At 37.5% G+C, this 22,187-nt stretch overlaps 1 protein-coding gene across 1 annotated transcript in view; it reads right to left on the bottom strand.

Annotated features, from left to right (window-relative positions):
* Window positions 1-22,187, bottom strand: part of CGNL1 (cingulin like 1) — a 1,082,391-nt gene that overhangs the window by 570,388 nt on the left and 489,816 nt on the right. The window contains exon 8 of the mRNA XM_044078976.1: window positions 2,534-2,740. Within this exon, the coding sequence (XP_043934911.1) occupies window positions 2,534-2,740 (207 nt within the window). The remainder of the gene's footprint in view (window positions 1-2,533; window positions 2,741-22,187) is intronic.

Genomic DNA, 22,187 nt, shown 5'->3' with positions numbered 1-22,187 from the left:
TCATCAATCCAGCATTACGTAAATCGATCAATTCCTGCCTTCCCTTAAACCTCATACCTCCATTTTCAAACATTATTTTGCATGTATTGTTCTCACAGTTTCCATTTGTTATGTAATTTGCACCTACTTTTTCTGAAGATCCCACTTCCAGTTACTTTATTTTATTCTCTGTTACAATATTCAGTACTTCAAATACAGTTGGTTTAGGCTTTGACTTCCAGTTTCTAGTAGTTGCTTTTTTGGAGGCCACCAAAATTAAACTTAATGTCTTACTATATCTAGGCAATTCATACCCTGTATCCCAGCTGAAAATAATAATTTCCTTAGTTGCATCCATTTGCTCACCTAATATTCCTGACAGAGTACTCTGTAGGGAATTTTTTAAATCTGCCAACTAATTCCATTCTAAAAACATATGCTCCAAGTTACCTTTTCCCTCCCTGTCACACATCCAACATCTGCCATCTACCTGAGAAAAAATTATTTGGAGGCTGCCTGGGGTATAAAAATACCTATGCAAATACTTCCAAGCAAAAATGCTAAATCTTCTACACTATGTTGCATATTTTGGAGCCATGCACATGTTCTCCTATTGTTTTCTTGTGAACTGCTTATCCAGTCTCTTCCCATTTTTAATAAACTTCTCTGATTCCTACAGTTATCATGCAATATTTTACCTGTCCTACTAATATCCCTTTTTAAAAGCAGCTTCTGTTCTAACTTCAGTTAAAAACAACACAGTAGGCCTTTCACTTAAGATTCCTATATCCCTTTCACTTTGCCCCTACTCTGATATCAATCTTGGACAGGAAAGGTAGTCCGAGATCCAAATGTTTTCATGCCCTCTTTCCCTTCTGTTACATTTCACTCTCTAATTATTTGCTCTCATTACCTTATTCCTTTGCCAGTTATTGGAGAATCTCCTTTCTCTATTACCACGTTTGCTTAGTTCTCAAAACCTTTATGCTACACTGTCTTTTACATTTGTGAGAGAAACTGCAGCTCTTAGGAATGACATGTACACACACTGTGTTCTTTATGTACCACATTCTTGACTCATCATGGTACAAAAGGCAGGTCTTGTTTGGGTGTTAGCCTTTGTGTGCTACTAATAAGCCTCCTGCCTAGTGCATTTAGTGATAGCTGGGGATTCATTTCTAAATTTACTGGGTTTAAACCATGGTTTTACACAATAACTGAAACATTTCCAGCAAGTCACAATTGTTTATTTGTTAAACGGACTTGTAGAACAGTATATAAACAAAAAAATAATAAAAATGCCAAACCACAGCAACAAACATAAGCTCAATGTAAGTTATAAACTCTAATTCTAAAATAATCAAAGGATAAGTGTTTTTGTCATAAAAGGCTTCAACATATTTTTGGGCATTTTTATTTGTTTTTTGAACTTTTATTTATTGTTTTTTGAACTTTTATTTATTTGGCCAGTGCACACTTCACCTAGCATACCACTCAGCCACTGGTGTCATCTCCAACAGACACGTTTTACCAGAATCCCTCCTCCACAGCCTCTGGTTTAAGATTTCACAAAAATAAGAGGTGTTACAATGTGTAGTAGCACAAATACCCATTTTAGTGCACTCCATTCTCATGTTCTGCTGTAATTATGTACTATTTGTATATTACCCATCACTGTTATGTACAATCTTTTTTTTCTTTTTTTTTTTTTTATTTATTTAACATTTGCTGACCATGTCAGTACACTTTCCAAGGCATTTTTCAAGAATGACTCTAGCCGATTGGCAAAGCATACATGGAAAAAGAAAATACAGTTACTACAGTTGACATGAATTATATTTGTACAAGAATTAAATAAAATAAGCTAGACTGTTATACACACTGTAGAAGATCTGCAGAGGGAATCAACACAGACTCTTCACAAGAAGCAAACTCAAATCAGACTAGAAAAAGTTAAGAAATGCTAGCACCTGCATGCATTTAATATTCGCTTGTTATAGCTAGGTATGTTCACTTATATGACACAGCTGTGCAAATTATTTGTAAATTTAAGCACTGCAGAACTGATCCAGATTTAGGTATGGGTAATTACTGCAAGCTTCTCTAACCAAAACTAAACTAAAAATGGACAAGTACTTATTAGATATTCCTGGCAAGCAAAACAAATAGGAGCTAAAACTATGACAGTATTTAACAGACCATAATAGCTCAGAACAAGCAGGGTTGGGTTGGCATAACAATTAAGGTATTTTCTTCACAGATGCAAGATACAGGGGGTTTGATTCTCTCCTTTGAGAGGAAGCTTGGTAATTCTTAAAATAGCAGTTAGCCTACTTAATACTAGTACTTGGCTATGAATATTTTAGGGCGATGGTTGGCATAATGGTTAAGATCTTAACTTCAAAGATACGAGGTACAGGGTTTGATTCTATCTCTAGTCATTGGCTAGGCTTATAAAAGTTTGCAGACTGAAAGCCTAATATTTACCTATAAAGCTATGAACTACATAAAACCAAACTCCACAGCAAAGAATTGTAGTTATAACAATAGTTACCTCGAGCTGCTTTATCCTCGACTTCATTTTTTCTTCCTCCTTTTTCATGTCACTAATGACTTCATTAAGTCTTGCAACTTCTGCTTCAAGCTCTCGGATCTTCCTTTTCATCAGTTCCTTGTCTCCTACAAGCTCCTTTACCTGCTTTTCAGAGGCATCTTTCGACTGCTCCATTATGTTCTTGTCATTTTCCATGGCCATGCAGTTCTATAAGAGAGGGAACGAAGCACAAATGGGCAAGATATAAATAAAGAATATTTTATAGCTGTGTTATAGTTGGCAAATTTTAATTCATCTATAAAGTGTCTTGTCGCAGTGGCAAACGTATGCAGATAATTTAGTAAATACTGTTAAAACTGACAAGACATACAATACACCGGCACTTTCTTTTTAATTAACATTTCTTTACTGGTTTGGACACAAACCATTTACTCTAGTCCACTCCTTCCTGAAACCAAACCTACAAAACTAGATGAAATCTTTTAATAACTACCATTTTACTTGTTTTAATGTAGTTCAAGCTCCAGAGAACTTACAATCTCAAAAGCTGCAGATTATTATTTTTTTCTTAACACTGTAGCATCACTAACTTTCTAACCGCATCAGACATAAATCAAGCCAAACATCAATAAGAAATACTTTAAAATTCAGTGAAGCAAAATCAGCTCTTGAAGACCACTGCTTAATGTTTTGTTTTAAATGCATGAAAGCTAGAATCTGATGTAACAGTTTTCTTAACTTATTAAAACAATATGGCTTTTCAATTGTATCTTCACAGATGAAAGAACTACTGAATGAAAAATTGATGGCCTTGTTTTCTACTTTGGATGATGTGATGAGCAGAACAGAATCACCTAGAAAATGTGCAATGAGTTTAGCAAAGCTCAGGCAAGCAGCTGGTTAACGAACATCTACATTTTCAGCTCAATATAACACCAACAAATTGTCAGCTAAGAGTAAAATCTGGTCCAAGCCAAATAATAATAATGCTGTAGTGAGCTTTTTAGCCTAGAAAACAGAATACATTTTGAAGATGCTAGCAGAACTTCTACAACTGCTGTAATAGTGACACAAAATCTATTTAGTAAAGCTGGTCACATGACCACGCAATGCATAACTTTTGCTAAGCCAAGTATTTACAGAAAATAGCATGCGGGCTTGGAATTACACAGAAAGGCCTGGCAAATAAGTAACAGGAAAAGTACAGACACATGCACAGCAAATACAGTCCATCATACAAACACGGGGGCACAACATTGGCACTGTTTTCATAGTCAACTTTACCATCTTCAGGACCATTCTTAAAGCTTCTAGGTAAGTATGGGACAACTCTGTAAATGCCCTTGGTATGTGACTGAATGTTGCCAACAACAAAGTATATTGTTAGAAATGACAGAAAACATACTAATACTTACATGGTCATAATTGAGCAATTCAGTTTGTCTGCTGTCAGTCCAGAATGGGTCATGTGTGTCAGGGTTTGGAAATGCAGACAGTGTGTCTGCTGGTACAACACTCAACTTAATTGCAAAGCCATGCACTGACTAAGAATAAGAAATAAGACGTAGCACAGAAGAGCTGACTTAAAAGTCTTCTGCTGAAAGCTGGTCATGACTGCTGTGTGGGTGGGGGCCAGGGACAGTTCACATTTGCATTACCAATGTTTGAGAAGTAAAGATTTATTTCAGCACAGTTTATGCATGTTCTATGTTTAGGGGGCAGATATGCAGGTGTTAGACTGCAGGGAGGCTTATCATCACCTCTTGCAATTGCCAGGATAAATAGAAAGGGAAATTGCAACCCCCTCAGAATAAAAGTATTTTTCTTCTATCTGGGGGGCCTACAATGAATATGGTTTACCATACTGTGTACCAGGAGCAGCAAGCATAACAAATCTTTTCACTAAGGATCACCCTTAATACAGGAGCCTGAGGTTGAAAGTAACTAGTTAACAATGTTTTAACAATTACACCAGAATAACAACATACACTGTGGTGGGGCAATGGTGCAGCGGTGAATGTTGTTGCCTCACAGTAAGAAGTACTCTGGTTCAATTCACAACTGGGGAGCCTTCTGTCCGGAGTCTGCATGTACCCCCTGCTCTTGCATGGGTTTCCTGCAAAGACGTGCATCTGGAGCAATTCTCCCAGGCCCTCCACTGAAGATAGGCTCTGTCCTAGTCTGACATTCCCAGTCAACAAATGTCATCCCCCAAACATTCTTTTATCTTACTGAAATGTTATGGTTTTGTACATACAGTGCGTCTGTCATGACTGCAACTTTTGAAACAAATGTGACCTTTATTAAGCAGCACTAAATAAAGACATGTGAGAGAAAGATACAGATCCATCCATCCACAACCCCCCTTTTCCTATTTTTGCGCAAGTGATGGCAGTTACTTAACTCAAACAAGGCACTGAAGGAATGATTTTTAAACTTTGTGTTTTATTACTGAAGGGTGATGACTTTCTTGAAAAAGCAAACCTGCAACTAATGCTGTCAATCAGTCAAGCAACATCTCAGCTTAACCTAGTAAAACACTAGATAATACAGTTTGTTTTCAAACTTGTACAGTGTTCTCTAGTCAGGCAAGTCCAAATTTAAAACGTAACACACACAATTTGTAGGATTTACAAAGGCTAATAAGGTATGACAGCATGTCATCTAAATAAAAAGGATTAACAAAATATCTGGAGGGAATTATGAACAGAGTTTTGAAAGCTGCTTCTTTAAAACTTTCACGTGTTCTTCAGCTTGAGTCTGGAATTGTCAAAAAATCCATCACAAGGAAAAGCTAAAGTAATCTATAGGTGCACATAGTCGATTAAGCCAATCACAAACTGCCAAGTAACACATCTGCTCTGAAAATAGCACATGCTAACGTGAAAGTACAGATTTCTAGGAGAGACGCAGAACTTCATCTGACCTGTACTTACTTTAGTTGTGCCATTCTCTGGATCCAAGTCTTTTCATACTGAAAGATTCACTTTCAAATAACTTCTAGGCTCTCTTTTCAAAGATGTTTTCCCAGAAATTGGAGGATTTTATTTATTAAGCACACCACATTGTAGATATTTCCTTTACCTTGTTTGTACATTTCCTACTGATTTCAGTGGGCTACAATAACTACATAACTTGTTCACTGAACAGGACTTCAGGTAATTTTCACAGGTGTGCATGAATGGAAAACACCACAAGTCTCACAGGTAGTTCCTGCTCTAGTTCTGCTACCTTTTTTCTTTTTTGCTGCAGCTATTTGTGTATGTATTTTAACAGTGTGGTCTGGCTTACATTAGGATTTGCAAGTGTTGCAGGTTCGTTACAGTTCTGTTTTTGTTATTCGTTTTAATAGTAATGAATTTAATTTCTACTGCTTGATTTACATGGGAAGTATCTCGAAGGGTTTGACTGTGTATTTTCTGAATAACGCGTTAAGTTTCTTTCTTTTTACACTGCAATTAGAAGAAGATGAGGTCCATGTTTTGTTCTTTTGATTGCTCTGTGTACGTCTCTCTCTCTCTCTCTGATTTACTCTATACATCTCTCTCTCTCTATTTACTCTGTTTTACTTTCTGCCCAAATGCAATCAACATAGTCATGAAGATAAATTTCCTTTGGTGCTGGAAGATCTGAAGTCTGTAGGTTCCATTCACACTCCAAATGACTACGGTGCTGCACTCTGGAGTGTGTCATGTTGTAGATGGGATGTTAAGCCAACATCCCATCAACCTGAGTTGGTGGTAAATCAGGCGGATGCAATGCTACCACAGTAGTTATCAAAAAGAATACAGGAAGTTCCCCAGTATCCTGGTCAAATTTCACCACTAGTATATATACCACCTCTGGTCCCCCCTGAAAAGAAGCAACTAGCCTAGTGTCTTGATTGGGTAAAATAAAGGCTAAAATAAAGTAAAATAAAATGCATGAAGGGTGTTAGTAAATAAAATTTATCTTCAGAATGGTCCAGTCAGATAAATGCTTTACCACACCTCTTTATATGGCTCCACTTTTAGGATAACTACATACATTTATTTGACTACAACCAATTAAAACATTCAGGGTGGACTAAATAAGTAAAGGATGTAACTATCTAAAGCAATACATACACTACAATATGTGGGATATACTCAGCAGCTCTGATGAAAACATTAAAATTTCTCCAGAGTGCAGTCTGACCTTGTAAACTTAAACAGCCAGGTACTCGGGAATAAAGAACAATCTCTTGTCAGTCTTGCATATAGGCTTAGTGTTAGCATTTTAGGGGCCCCATCAATATGGGGATACTTCCAGTCCAAGTATCATCCTATAGCTGCCACCTCTTTTAAGGAACATTTAAGTTGTTGCTGCTTGGAGTAGTTTGCACAGACTTAAGTTTAGCTGCAATACTCTTACAGTAAGACAGACTTGTGTACCACACTAAGTTGGCCCAACTCACAAAAGGGCTTTCGCAATTACTGGCATTTATTTGCAACAGTGATACATTGCAACACCTCTATGTACAGATCTGGACTTGGGTGAAATGACACCCTAGGCCTACTGTTTCAGCCCACACACACCAGTCTTACTCTGTTTCCACCCATCACAGTTTCCCCACACCATGCACATTACTCTTTTATTCCTTTCCTCACATTTTGTCATACTCTTTAGCATATAGGAAGTTATGGCTTCTTGAAAAAGATGAAGGGCATTTTAAAGATTTTTTCTTTTCTTTTCATCCATTGATGGCTTGAACACAAATTATGACTAAGAAAAGAAACTGTGTTTCTGTTCAGCTTTGGTTTTCATTGCATCCTTTCAGCACACCTTTCCTTACCAAGATAGCACAGTAATATCCATTTAGGAAATAACTCAATTAAGCTGGGATTCCCAGATGCCCAGGGGTGGCTTGTGCTATCGGACTGCAGCCCTCCCACCTAGAAACAAAAGAAATAAAAAATGTGAAACATAAAATTAAAAAAAAAAATTCATTTTTTATGAGTACCAGAACTTCCACGCATGTGCAGACACACTCAGACTGCCCCGCAGATGCCCAGGAATCTGTGCAAACTCTGACTGCCTGAGTCAGCAGTCCAGATACAGGGAAGGTATTTTCTGCCCCGCAGATGCCCAGGAATCTGTGCGGTAGATGATTGCACAGAAAAGAGGAGCTCCGGACTGCTTGATCCGCAGACAGGACCAATCTCTCACAGGGATTAGAGCACAGGACCAATCAGGAGAGAGGTAAGTTGAGTTTTAAGCTCTTGGAGAGAAGCGTTGAAGTCAAGAGCGGGTTTGGAGGTTTGCTGCTTCCGGACAATGGAGTTGGACCTTGTGTGTGCTGCTTCAATCAGGAGAGAGGTAAGTTGAGTTTTAAGCTCTTGCAGGGAAGGTTTGCTGCTTCGAGTGATTCCAGACCCATTTACAGGTAGTGTGTGTGTGTGTGTGTGTGTGTGTGTGTGTGTGTGTGTGTGTGTGTGTGTGTGTGTGTGTGTGTGTGCGCACATGTGTGAAATGCCCCTGTTAACACATAATGGTGGGTAGAGATACTCAGGCTTGAACCCTGTACCTTGGATGCAGGTGGCAAGGACCTGAATTCCCTACCCACCACTATTTGTAAAAAAATGCAGATTTTTGCCTCATATTTGTTCTGTTCCTCATATAATCTGTGGTTTCTGTATCTTCATTTTTCTTTGCAAAGGTTTGTAGTGCAGTGGTGCACTGGTAGCATTGTTGCCTGACAGCTACAGGTTCTCTGGTTTGATTCTTGGCTGGGGTGCCTTCTGTGTGGAGTCTGCATGTCCTTACAAAGATGTGTCTGGAGTGTTTCTCCCTGCTCTGCTGAAAATTGGCTTTGTTTTGTTCCAAGTCAGACTAGTTTCCTGGTTAACAAATGTTTAAAAATAACAGGCATTTGAATTTCAGACTTGATATTCTTCAGAAAGTACATGGTAAAACAAAACCTTTTATTCTAGCAATTGTCTAAGTTTATAACATGGATATTTGAAATTTGCCCATATTTTTGGGACTGTATACCCCCATTATTGGCCTCGTCCAGGTTTTTGTGCTAAGGTTGAGAGCTATGGTGAGAACTGAATGTTTGGGGGCTGTATTCCCCCCATTACTGGCTTTGTCCACATGTTTTTTGCTAAGAGGTTGAGAGCTATGGTGAGAACTGAATTCACTGAATATGTTTGGCAGCTGTATTCCCACTTTATTGGCTTTCTTCAGGTGTTTTTTTGCTAAGAGGTTGACAGCTATGGTGAGAACTGAATTCACTAAATGGTAGCCATTTAAGTTTGTCTTCCTCTTGTTTCAGCTGATTTGGCATAGTGGTATGTTTCTCTGACAGTTTTGCACAGGGTCCCCTGGGTTCAAGATGTGGCAGTGAAATGTATAGTGGTAACACAGCGTTTTATTCTAGCAGCTTTCCAATATTATACAAGCAATGTTTAAAATGTGTCCCTGGTTTTTGGCATCCCCCCAATAAATTTTGGCTTTTTCCAGATTTCTTGTGCTGCAAAGTTCAGAGATACAGCTGAGTGTCGAGTAGATTTTACAAGGAGCTGAGAGCTGCAGGGGCACAAAAGTTTAGTGCTGCTTATGCTAAGTCTGCTTGCATTGTTAATAGCACAACAGGTAGTGTACTTGCTTTTGATGCAGAAGGCTGTGGGTTCTACTCCCACAGTAGGTAGATGCATTGCTGATACTGTACTGTGTTGTAAAGGGGGTGGATGCTGCAGTCCTTTTTGGCAAAGATACCTAGTAACTATGAACCTGTTATCAGTTTGCCATCCATTCCCTATTGCAGTGTTACTAGCTTATCATTTTTTTAATGCATGCAACATAGGCAATATATTCTTCAAGGGCAACAGGCACTTTATTTGCAGATGAAACAATGACATATAAAGTTGTTTGCTAGCAGCAACCTCTTTATTAGTTACAGATTTCTTTAATGTGGATTTTACTACTTCAGATATTGTGCATATTTACTGATGCTGGTGGACTATAGAAGGTTGAATAGACTTTTTATGATGGAAATGTTCAGAATTGTGTGGTTTTATCATTGGTGCATGCATTTTGTTTCATTGTTTACTGGAAAATGTTCAAAACAATAAATTTAAAATGCCCTCTAACAACTGTACATTATTGTACAAGGAATATAATGTAATACAGTCAGGAAGGTGTATCAAAGAGCATGTGTACGTTTCATGTTCAAGGGGCCTATGATTTTGAAAACAGCCCAAAGTTAATCTTTATCTGCCACTGGCAAAATGTATTTTCTTTGAATGTGGGTTTCAATGCTGTTTCAATGCATGCGAGTTTCAAGGGCAGAGAAGTTTTAATGCTAAGTCTATTTTCATTGCGAGACTGCATTGCTTTGTTTAACAGATATCTATTAGTGTTTGTGCTGTAAAATGCAAAATAAAACTTTCAAATGAAATCTAAATCATTGCAGAAGTAAAGCAGTATGCACATTACAGTGTTTATGGTAAATGGGGCAAAATAACCAAAGAATAGGACATTGGAATGACTGCAGGGGGGAGGCTCCATTCGACCATGATTTTGTGAGGGGGGGGGTAGCAAACTCAGGCAGCCCCAGTTGAACTATACCTCTCAGTTGTCCATATTTTTGCAGAATGAATAGATATTTGCTTCTTATTTTTCGTTTGTTCCTCATAAAATTTGTAGTTTTCTAGCAAATCATTTAGGAATGAAGTCACTAAATGACAGACACTGAGTTTCAGACGTCATACCTTCAGAAAAATGCATGCTAATGCAAGACCTGTTATTCTATCAACTGTCTTAAGTTTATACAAGAGCATTTTTTAGTAGTGTTTATATGTTCCCCCAATATATTTGGCCTTGTCCAGATTTTCTGCATTAAGAGGTTGAGAGGTGCATGCAAATCGCTTTGTAGAATTAGGAATATCCAAACCTCTCAATTGTCCCCAATTTTGGCTCAAAATGTTGCTCTCCCCTAATAATCCCTCCTCAAAATGGCAATTTTGTAAGAAAACGTGGAGGGTTTACAATTATATATAACTATAATGATCAGAGTTATTACTTTTATTTCAGAAATGCATGCAGATGCTCTTATTTTTGTTAGCTGCTCAAGTTAACAGTGTTAATATTAAAAAGGTGTTCCTTTTTTGACAGGCTCCCAGCTGTATTGTGTGGCAACTTTATATTTTGGCATCACATTTTTGGTCAGTTTTTCATAAAATTGTGGTTTTCTGGCAAATTAGTGGCAAATCATTAAAGATTGAAGTTAGAAAATAATGGCAGACATTTGAGTTTCAGATTTCATACCCTTCAGAAAATTCGTACTAATGCAAGACCTACTACTGTTCTATTATCCAAGTTAATAAAAGCAATATTTAAAAATTGTTCTTATTTTTGGGCCTGTGTCCCACTTCTAGTTCTATGTATGGCTTTGTCCAGATTTCTTGCTCTGAGGTTGAGAGGTATGAGTGTCAGAGCCATCACAATCAGCCAGAGACATTTCAAATTGTGACATACTTGTTGTACCCCACTCCCCCATGTAGTGACTCTGGATGTGTCCAAGCAAGGCAAGGAGCAGTTATGCAGTGTAAGTGTGCAGAGTATTCCCCCATACAAGGTAGACCACAAGTACGACCATGGCTTTTCATCTGTCCTTGACTTTGCAGAATGTTCTGGTTTTCTGTCATATTTTTATACTGTTGATTTATGCTTCTTATTATTCAGGAAATGCATGCTGACACAGTGCCCTGTTGCTCTGTTTAAGTAGCAATGCTTTAATGACCATGAGGTAAGCTTGTCGGAGATTGTGAGATGCAAGTAAGCTTTAATAAGCATACTGTTAAAGAATTACCAGCACTGAAAGCCTTTTTGTTGTTGCCATGCAGAGAATAGTTACATAACTAGATAATGTATAAGCCTTGGGTATTGAAATGCATATGACAGTATTTGTAATAAAAGGACAGGATTACAGTATTTTCAGAAGCTCATTACATTTGTTGGAGACTTGCAGTCATCTTTGCAGGCTTTACCCGTAAACTAAACAGAATGCCAATCTATTATGTGTGGCCCATAACTGGTGCAGGAATCCTTTAAGCAATTTATCTTGAGCCTGTTTCTTGTTTGCTGTTCATTTTTTACTTTGATCATGTTTCCCCATGAAACAAGTAGATAGTTGTCAGGCAGCAGAACATTTTTGGATAAGAAACATTTTTACAAGTGAGGGTATCACAGAGTTTGCTACTATCAGCATGTTACTTGGTACTTTTATAAATCTGAATATAAATTACAATTAGAACTGCAATGCAAGGAGTAGTGGTTTGAGTTGAGTGCTGCTTGTTTTTTTATACCCGATTTTGACTGGCATTCCAGTAATGTATTTAAAAAATAATTTATTTTTTCATGCCTCACAACCTGTTTCCATCTGGATATTAAGTAAGTTGTCATGTAGCCAATACATTGAATTATTTTTTTTCTTATACATTTCATTTTGTCTTGATTGGACTCTCATAATGACTGTTTGGCACCCAGGGCAGTGTATTTAATTAAAGTTCCAGTTGTTGTAGTTTTGAGCATAGCTCCACCCCTTTCTGGTTGGCCACACCCCTTCCCATTGGCCCCACTCATTCAGCTGTCTCCTGCAGCCCTCCTTTAATTTGAAGTCACCAGCCTACACTGCAGATGCCAAAGTGTTATAGATGCTTTGGGATGCATTTTAGAGCATTTTTCCAAATGTTAAATCCAATGGCGGCCTGAACAAAAAACATCAGGATTTAAAGGAAGACATAAGTTGTGCCCAGGACTTAAAATGTTCAAAGCTGACAAAATAGTAGCTCATAATAAACTTACAAGGCAATTACTGGTGGGATACACAAATCCTTTCTGGTAATACTGCCAGCCTGCTTCCCTAACCCCCCCACCCCCCCACCCCCAAAAAACACAGTCACTACCTGTGCATCCCTCCACAGTTAAGACTGGGTGAAAGCAGAGGTTCAGATGGCCACAGTGATGGATTTCAAGTGAGTGCAGTCATAACTTATACATACATGTAATACATAGCATTCCTGCTGACTTCTCACCCCTACTCCCCAAAAGGCAGCCACCTACATAGCAGCCTGATGTGTGTTTGTGAGGAAAGTAAAAAAAAGTAAGGATTGCAGTAATGTAGTCCACATTTTTCTTCCTATACTGTACACAGCCCATGCAGAAACTAAAATAAACTTCTTTGTACAACTCTGAGGTCTAGGAGAAAAGTAAAAGAAACAATGACCACATTGTCTCAGCCCATAAACAATCTATAATGATCTCATGTGCACACCTCTAAGGTTTAATTGTGGTGTAAATTAAAGAAAAATGGCCGCATTATCCCCAGCCGCCACATAACCTGCAGCAAACTTTGTTACTCACCAATGAGCTGGGCAGAGGCCACCAACAAGTCCATGTCCAGCCCTGGGTATGAGCTGGGCAAAGGCTACCAAGAAGTCCATGTCAAATTCTAGTTATACAGTCCTTGATGTGGGGGCTCTAAATGTCTGAATGTTCAGTGAGGTACTTTATGCCTTGCTCTTGAAATGTGATTACTACTTAATGGCATTTTGTTATTGCTACCTGGAAGTGTTAAGAACATGACTGAAATGTGTGTGTGTGTGTCTGTGCAGATAAAAAAAAAACAGTGATATTTTTATACAGTGACACACACGCACGGACACACACTGCTCACTCACGTTCATAGAAACTGGAGGAACTCCATTTACCCTGCTGCATGTTTTTGATGTCCTAGGATTAACCAGGGCACACAGATAGATGCACACAGAGACAGGGAGGGTTTGCAGACTCCACAAAGAAAGCAACATGGCCAAGAACTCAGCCAGAGTAAAGCACTATGAAATGGCAGTGCTACTCACTGTGCCACAGTGGCAATAAACAGTTACTTTCACACACATCCTCTTTGTGCCAAACCACCAAAGACAGCTACCGATCATGTGTAAGGTACATGTCTGTGATGGTAAGTGAAAGGAAATATGGCCAGCGTGTTACACTTAAATACACGCGCGCGCACACACACACACACGCACGCACACACACACACACACACAAACTTAATGGCAATGATAATGACATTTGCACTATAAAGTCAAATAAAATATAGCCAGCTTTTTACTCTTTCACTGCAACACACACACACACACACACACACACACACACACACGTTTTACACAGATTTCAGGAAACAGCAAGACATTGTGCAACACTGGCAATGGCCACACCAGATCTGTGAATGTTGTTTAGCAGTCGTCAAACAACAGGAGAGTCAAGTCACTTTTACGTACCTCATTAAGGTGTAATTCATACCCATCACTGTTCCTGGATTTCACAGAATGTCCCCGATTTTGCCTCACAATTTTGCTCTGTACCTCATAAAAAGTTTGACTTGCTTATAAATCATTCAAGATTACAGGCAATTAATAAATCCAGAGATCTGGGTTTCATAATTCTCATTGTCCAAAAAATGCATGTTGATGCAAAGTGTGCTATTCTAAAAACTTATGTGAACTGGAGTAATATTTTAAAATATTCTAGACTGAGTCTTTATTCTGCTATTACTTTTCATTTTCCCAGATTTCTTGAGCAAAGAGGTTGAAAGTTATAGCATCTGGTGTCCAGCCAAAATTTATAAACCTCCCTAAAAGAGAAACCATCCCTAAAGATCGGAAGCATCAGTTTGTAAATGCACTAAGACTGCTTACTCAGGGCTGATGATCTCTTGCACTTACCTTGTTTGTGTTCATGCAATGATGACTGGCATTATCCCAAAAGGATCACATCACAACCCTGTTTCAGGTAAAGAGTGTAATCAGAAAATGGTCTTTTTTATTCTCCTCATTTTTCCCAACCAATGGCAGCTACTGTGGGGCCCCAGCACAGTTATGGATGATTAAGGGGGCCCCCTGCACCCACAGGAAAATGCTAGTGACTAAAGGTGGCTATGATGTTAGTTTGGTAGAGAGAATGTCTACAATTAGGATTAATTAAGTCAAGAGCACCATGTCAGTAGCGAAACAATTTTATGAAATTGTGAAGCCTGTTACTTAGAAAAGCAGAGTTACTATTACCAGAGATATATTTTAATTTTAAAGGAGATATAAATACAAATCATTATTACCCACCTGGTTTATTAAATATACAAGACTGCTGTACTATCTTTTGTTGGCTTGACAAATATTATAAAATATCTATCCAAAGATTCAAGATAAACCATAAAAAACTATAAATAATTAAAGAAAAAAAATGCGCTTTCATTCGAAATGAACTTCATCAGGTCAAGTTACACTACCACATCAACCCACATTTAAATGAAATAATTAAAAATCACACGATTAGTTCCCTCACTGTGCCTTAACCCTTTCCTTTTCAGTACAACTTTGAAATTCTCTCCATCATTAATGCCTAGAAAAACACATGCATTCAACTTGATCTGCCAACAGTATTCCTTCCAATCAAGATCATCCTCAGCATCCCACCTAAACTCATAATTTTCAACCTGATCTATCACTGTAAAGGAAAAAGTATTAAAAGTATCTTGTGAATGGAAAGAAAGAACATGCTTGGCTAAAGCATTAGTACCATCATTTCTATTAATTGCCCAGAAATGCTCATAAATTCTAAAATAAAAACACCTAGTAGTCCTTCCTGTATAGAAAGCCGGACATAAATATATAAATATTATTGGAATGTTATCACATAATTAGAGTAACATTCACACTTTTACAAGTTAAACCTGGATCACACATAACTGCCATTCTTTTAATATGCAAGTTTATATGGTATGTCTCCTTCAAAAAATGAAAGTCTGCTTTATATTAAAACATCTTACATAAATAGTGCTTACTAAATCAATAAATGCTATTTCTTAAAAACAATATATTTTGGTGGTTAACATACTTTGAAGTGTTCTTGTATTTTGGTGATTTGGAGAGGTTTGAGGAATTGGTGTATGGTGTGAAGGTGGCTTGGATTCACTCATGGGTGTTTCTGTGTAAATTATAGCAGATAAACTTTTCATTTAAAAAGCCCTTGTCATGAGGACCAGCTTGAAACAGCTAAATCAGAGTCATGAGCACTTTTGTGATGCTGCTGGAGTTCTGAAACTTTTAAGAACTGTCCAAGTTACTTCTTCCTGTCTAAAAGCAAATAATCATAATATTTTGAATCATATTCTAAGATGTCAATGAATACAAGTTAAATAATCAACAAAAGACAGCAAACTGCATTCTAAACTATCGTTAGTTATCAAACAGTTCTGATGGTTTGCGGTATACCAAAATTATAGTTTATATAGTAGCCTATAGAATAACACTTCTGATAAAAAAAAAAAAAAAAGGATTGTGTTTCTCTGCTACTGTCTCTTTTTAATGACAATAAAATTTAATATCTCAGAACAATTTATTATGGAAAGTTTGCATCTTAAAAGGGAAGATTTTTCAGATGTTTGTTCAGATACTATTAGACATAGCATTTAAGGAAAAAAATAGGACTGATTCTAACAGTAGTACTAGATTAAAGAGTATAAAATATATATGGTAAATATACATGCTCTATTATATGACACTGTACACTAGAATTATAGCTAAAATATTAAACCTAGTAATAGTACAAGACATAGTACACAAACAGAAATAGAAAGAAATCAGAATAAGTAAATAGACATATAGTTAAAAAATATAAATATGTCTACAAGGGTGGGAGGTTGGCATAGTGGTTAAGGTGTTTCATCTTATACACACAAAGTGCAGGGTATGATTCTCACATGGAGTAATCACTTGGGATCGGAATGGTCCACAAGGACAGTTAGCCTGGTACTAACTTATGATCCTATGAACAACTTTACACATGGTAAACAAAATATAAAAAATATAGAATTGTCTGACCTATATGAAAATAACTGACTCGACTCCCTCCCTACAGTAGGCCAGAGAGATAATGTGAGGTACAGGGAAAGAGGATTGTAGAAATATTCAGTTATTATAATAAAGATTCTGAACACCTATTTAACTTTTCGTATTTATAACAATTCACTGATTTTTTAATGTGCTGCGCACTAAAAATATGAGATGCATTAATATGAATCAGAAGCATGAGTGAAGCATTGTTAGTCTAATGGAGAGTTTGAGAGGTAGTATGTTCATCTTTTTCAATAAACTAGGAATCCATTATTCCATGGTAGAATGTTTTAGGGTTATAAAATTAAGTTCAAGCTCAATGCCAGAAGTCTAAACCTCAAGATGCACTCCCTCGAAGCCCTCCTCAGTGTGGAGAACATCGATGTCTGTGCAGTGACTGAAACCTGGTTCAAGGCTCCTGAGAGCACCCCAGCACTATCAGGTTTTACCTCATATCATGCTTTCCGGCCCCAAAACTTGGACCAAACCACAAAAGGAGGGGGAGTATCCATTTTCATCAAAGATACCCACACCTCCAGGTTAGTGGCAACGCACGAAGCATGGGAGACCATCCAGGTGCAACTAACCATAGGCAAAACTGCCTTACAGTTTGTAGCATGCTACAGACCACCCTCTCAAACTCAGGAACCCCACACAGCCTTCCTGAAGACACTGGAGAGTATGAATGTCTCTCCAAATACCATCATTTTGGGAGACTTCAACTACCCAAACATAGACTGGGAACATTACTCAAGCCCCAATACCTTAGCCCAAAGGTTCCTAGAATTCATAAACTCAAATGCAATGGAACAACTAGTTACCATTCCCACAAGAGGAGACAATATACTAGACCTGATCATCACAAACATGGGGACAAAATGCTCCACACGGAAGTATATCCCTCTTTGGTAAGATCAGACCAGAAATTAATCTCAGTGGAAATCCAGATCCGCCCCACCCCTGCACAAAGACCACAGTGAAAACTTCTCAAAAGCCAACTTCACACTTCTTAAGACTGAAGCGGTATCCTTCAAGGCCCCTGGGCCAGTGGAAACCACAACCCACACTGCTGAATCCTTTGCAAATGCCTTCTACGGGCACCTTCAAGAATGCATGGATCATGCAATCCCAAATAAAACCAAGACCCATTCCCTCAAAGGCAGGCGCCCGGTCTGGTGGACCCCAGCCATAAACAAACTTTACAACAGGAGGAGGAAGCTACTACATGACAGAGCAAAATCCCTGAAAGGGAAGGCATCTCTGATCAGTACTAGCAAAAAACTACGATCACTCATAAAATCATCCAAGGCCAACTTTGAGAGAAAAATGCAAAGACACAAAAGACAATCACAAAGCCTTCTTTAGCTATGTTAGAAACCTGGGTGGAAACTCCCAGATATGCTCAGAGTTAGTCCAAAATGACACAAAATACACTGAACCCACTGACATTGCCAACATTCTGGCAGACAGGTTCAGTGCAAATTTCTCCTCCCCTCCCCAAAGGAGAAATAACTATCCCAGCAGAGTGTAGCCTCCTAACATCTCAGATGCCCAGGTGAGAGCCACCCTCTCTAAAGCTAAAAACACAGCATCAATGGGACCGGATGGTGTCCCGGGCTGTGTGCTACATGAACTCCAAGAGGAACTAAACCCACACATAAGGCTGCTGTTTAATCTTAGCCTTACTACAGGATACGTACCCAAAGAGTGGCGTATGGCAACAGTGGTCCCACTTCACAAAGGCGGTGCTTCTACGGACCCTGGAAATTACCGCCCCATAAGCTTGATGAGCCTGGTCTGCAAAGCTATGGAGAGGGTCATTATGGGACTCATAAACAAAGACATTGGGGACCTACAGACATTGGATCCTACCCAATTTGGCTTTGTCAAGGGCAGATCCTGCCTTTTGAACTTGGTCGACTTTTTTGAAACAGTCACTAAGGCCATTGATATGGGTAAGGCAGTTCACACAGCCTACCTTGACCTTGCAAAAGCCTTTGACACAATACCCCACTCGGGCATCATAGACAAACTCACCAGCTTAAATGTAAACCCATATGTCACAAGATGGGTTGCAAACTGGCTCAAGGACAGAACCCACAGGGTCAGAGTTGCTGGAGCTATGTCAGACTCTAAGCCAGTCACAAGTGGTGTCCCACAGGGCTCAGTCCTGGGACCCCTCTTGTTCGGCATTTATTTTTCCGAGGTACAGGCAAACATAGGAGGATTGTGGCTGACAAAGTTCGCAGATGACTGCAAACTGGGCGCCATAATTGATACTCCAGCGGACACAGACATCCTTCAGAGAGGCCTCAAAGAAACGGATAATTGGTGCCAGAGCCATGGCCTTAAGCTGAACGCCAAAAAATGTATAGTCATACCCTTTGGGAAAAACAAGGTACCCACAAATTACCACATAGGTGGTAATCCATTAAACTGGAAGAGGTAATCAGGGACCTAGGGACCCAGGTTGACAGTAACCTCTCATTTGACACTCACATTGCCAAAGTGGTTAGGAAGACCTTCTATATTGCCCACCTTATCATGAAAGGTTTCACATCTAGATCAAGACAGGTCATTGTGCCCCTGTACTCTTCTCTTATCAGACCAATGATTGAGTACAATGCCCCATTTGGGATGCATCTTACCCAACACCTGCAGCAGTTGGAAAGACCCCAAAAGTTCCTCACCAAGAGGATAAAGGGTCTTAAACATATGTCATATGCTGCCTGACTGAAAAAACTCCAGCTCTATTCAGTCGCATACCGCCTACTCAGAGGTGATCTGTGCCTGACGTACAAGGCCATGTCCAATCTGGAATTAATGGACATGCTCCACCTCAGAAAATCCAAATCCATCAGAGCCATGAGAGCAAGAGACTTAAACCTCAACACAGAAATAAATAGGACGTGCTGGAGGGACAGATTCATAACCCAGAGGCTCCCTACACTCTGGAACAGAATCCCAGTCCATGTTAGGCAGAGCCCCTCACTGACTCTATTCAAGGGAAATCTTGACGAGTGGATGGGAGATCATAGGTTTACCCCGGGGGTCATCTCTGTGTCACTACTAGACAGAGGCATAGTAAACTAAACCCTAAAAGGGCATAGTATTCTCATCCTAAGGGGTGGTGAAAGCCACACACACTCTGGCTAGGCTTATAAATGCCCTAGGGCAGATAGCCTAGTACGAACCCATGAACCTATATTTTTTTGCTTGATTCAAAAGTTTTGCCCACAGCTGAAGATTACACATTGTTACAATATAAAACACATAATAATTTCTCTACATAAATTTGATTTCATTACACCTATTTTTTTTCTTTCTTATATAAATGTCTGATTTTAAATGCATAGCTATTAATATTAATGGACTGAATAATCCAGTAAAGAGGGGAAGTCTGTTCAAGTACTTGCAATTACATCAAGCTCAAACAGTATTTCTACAGGAAACACACTTACTAAATAAAGTTAGTAAACTGTCATTAAAGAATTATTTTGGTTTTAGTAGGTTCTGGCTTTCAAGCTGAAAGAAGAGGCACCCTCATTTTACGGAGGAACTCGCCAGTAATACCTAAGAAAACACTACTCATGTTGATAAAAATGGTACATTAAGCATTGTCATAATTGAGTGGAACAGAAAACTATATATATTGGTGAACTATTATTGGATTACAGGGGTTGCAGCTAAAGATGCAAAAAAACTACTTGTATACTATAGCCTCTTACAAGAAAGATGAAGTCATAATGGCTGGTGATTTTATCAGACAAAGATTTGACTGCAAATATCAAGCTGAAAATCACATCTTCAGCAAAACACTTAATGAATTTTGTACATCTAATGAATTTAAAGGATATATATGAGCAAAGGAAAACAAACTCATTTCAATGTATCCATTATTCATATAAATATGGAACAAATAAATACAGATTTTTTTTGCCTCAATCTGTTATCACATATCAGAGAAGTTTCAATAGTTTAATGTCCATTATCAGACCATAATGCTACAATCTTTATAATTTTAAAAACTGAAAATTTAATACATCACAGTAGATTACCAGTGTACATTATTAAAATAAAAGTATTCAAGGACTGGTCTGTTAAAGAGATCAAAAATTTCCTAGCAATAAACATGAATGGTGAAGTATCTGACATTGTCCTGTGGTATTCACTAAAGGCTTACTTAAATGGAAGAGTTACAAGCTAGTATATTAGTAAAACAAGAGAATGGCAGAAATAATTGAATACACTACAGGACAAAATAGACACACTAAAGTTAAATCTAAAATCAAATGACATTATCAGTCAGTCTGTACTTAAAAACTTAAATACAAAATATGTCCGAATTCTAAATCATTAAGTTTCAATAAACCTGGAAAAACTTAAACTTCAGGCATATTCAGTAAACCCTTTAAGCTTGCATAAACTTGCTCTTAGATCAAAGAAAAATGAAATAAATCATATTAAAGAAACTAACACATATAAATAATAAAAAAGAACAAACAATAGATATTAAATGTATTCTTGAGGGCTTTAAAATATTTTATGAAAATATAAATAATAATACAAATAACCTAGACAATGATGATATATTTGAAACTTTTCTAAGGGAAAATATAAACAATAAAATAACAAAAAAATGATAAACCATTCACTTTAACAAAAATAAAAGATCAAATAAAAAAGTTAAAAAATAATATACAGCTGCATATAAAGTACTACCAGATGATGCAGTTAAAATATTAGATAAGGTCTACAGAGAAATAAAAACTGGAAGTCCCTCATCATGGAAATATTCCCTTATATGACCTATGTTAAAACAAGATAAGAATCCTACAAAATGTTCATTGTACAGATCCATTTCACTTTTAAATGTGGACTATAAGATGCTCATGTCCATTTTAGCTAACAGAATTAATCTAATTATACATGAAATAATTAATGATCAAACTGGTTTATTTTAAATACACAAGCACTGGATAATATAATAAGAATACATAAATTAACAAACTATGCAACTAAATTAAAAAAGAACGTTACCATTGGTCTCAATTTAGACAAGGCTTTTGACTCAGTTAATTGGTTGTACTTGTTTAAAACACAAAGTATATAATTTCTCACCAGAGCTAATTTCATTAAGTTATACAATAACTCTTGTGTTTTTGTTAAAATAGGCTTGTTTCTTTTTAATTCCTTTAAATTACAAAAAAAGCACAAAACAAGGGTGTCTATTACCACCTTTACTTTTTGCATTAGCTATAGAACCCTTTGCCAGTAGCACTAGATCCAGTAAGAACATTAATGGTACCAAAATAAAAGAAGATTTCAAAGTAAAGATTTAACTCTTTGCTGATGATATATTACTAATATGAAATACAGAAAATTAATTAGAACATGTCATTACTTCTGAGACAGCTTGAAGAAATCTCAAACTTAAGATTTAATTGTAATAAAACAAGTACATTAATTAATAAAAAAAATAAAAAATTCATAAAAAATATTCTAACAAATTGGAATAGCAATCAAATGAAATACATTGGTATAACCACTGTTCTAATAGTAAAGAAATGACACAAACAAACTTTCAACAGGTTGTGATAAAATTTTAAGTTTAGTCACCAACTGGAACAAAGTGTTCTTTACCACTTAAGAATGATAAATGCTTATTAAGGTAGTAATTGTCTATAAAATATTGTCTGTCTTACAATCTTTAGTACACTCTCCACCAAAACAAA

The sequence above is a fragment of the Protopterus annectens genome, chromosome 7.part1, assembly GCF_019279795.1.
Source record: "Protopterus annectens isolate FY-2018-M chromosome 7.part1, PAN1.0, whole genome shotgun sequence".
Taxonomy (NCBI): domain Eukaryota; kingdom Metazoa; phylum Chordata; order Ceratodontiformes; family Protopteridae; genus Protopterus; species Protopterus annectens.
The sequence above is the reverse complement of the archived record's forward strand: the minus strand, read 5'-3'. Positions and strand labels throughout refer to the sequence as shown.